General features: G+C 36.3%; 1 protein-coding gene across 1 annotated transcript in view; it reads left to right on the top strand.

Annotated features, from left to right (window-relative positions):
- Positions 1 to 421, top strand: part of LOC119586458 (mitochondrial import inner membrane translocase subunit Tim23-like) — a gene marked incomplete at its 5' end in the record, with an annotated part of 3,652 nt that overhangs the window by 2,176 nt on the left and 1,055 nt on the right. The window contains 1 exon segment of the mRNA XM_037935191.1: positions 82 to 184. Coding sequence (XP_037791119.1) covers positions 82 to 184 — 103 coding nt within the window.

The following is a 421-nucleotide window of genomic DNA, read 5'->3' as shown; positions in this document are numbered from 1 at the left end:
ATTAGTAAAATATTTGCTAAACCTTTCCTTACTAGCTTTTAGATTATGCCAACTTATTTGATAACCAACTTACAATTCCAGGACTATGTCTTATTGGTGCGGGACTTGGTGGAGCACAGGGGTTGTATCGTGGCCTTCAGGAGACAGCTGCTGCAGGACACACTGGCAAAATTAGGCGTACACAGTGAGTCCCCTTATTTTTCTGTGTTGGTGAGGGTGACCTAGGGATTGTGGATATACTATAGGATAAGAAAAATCAAATTCAGCTTTAAGGAAAACCTGTGATTGTAATTCACCAAGATGTTTTTTATTTAAGTTAGAACTGTATATTGTGGACATGCTTAAGTATTTGATCATGCAGTTAGTAGATTTTTCTATTGGTGACTGTAGTATAAATACATTACATATTATAATACTAGCA

Source organism: Penaeus monodon, chromosome 21, assembly GCF_015228065.2.
Source record: "Penaeus monodon isolate SGIC_2016 chromosome 21, NSTDA_Pmon_1, whole genome shotgun sequence".
NCBI classification, from domain to species: domain Eukaryota; kingdom Metazoa; phylum Arthropoda; class Malacostraca; order Decapoda; family Penaeidae; genus Penaeus; species Penaeus monodon.
The sequence above is the reverse complement of the archived record's forward strand: the minus strand, read 5'-3'. Positions and strand labels throughout refer to the sequence as shown.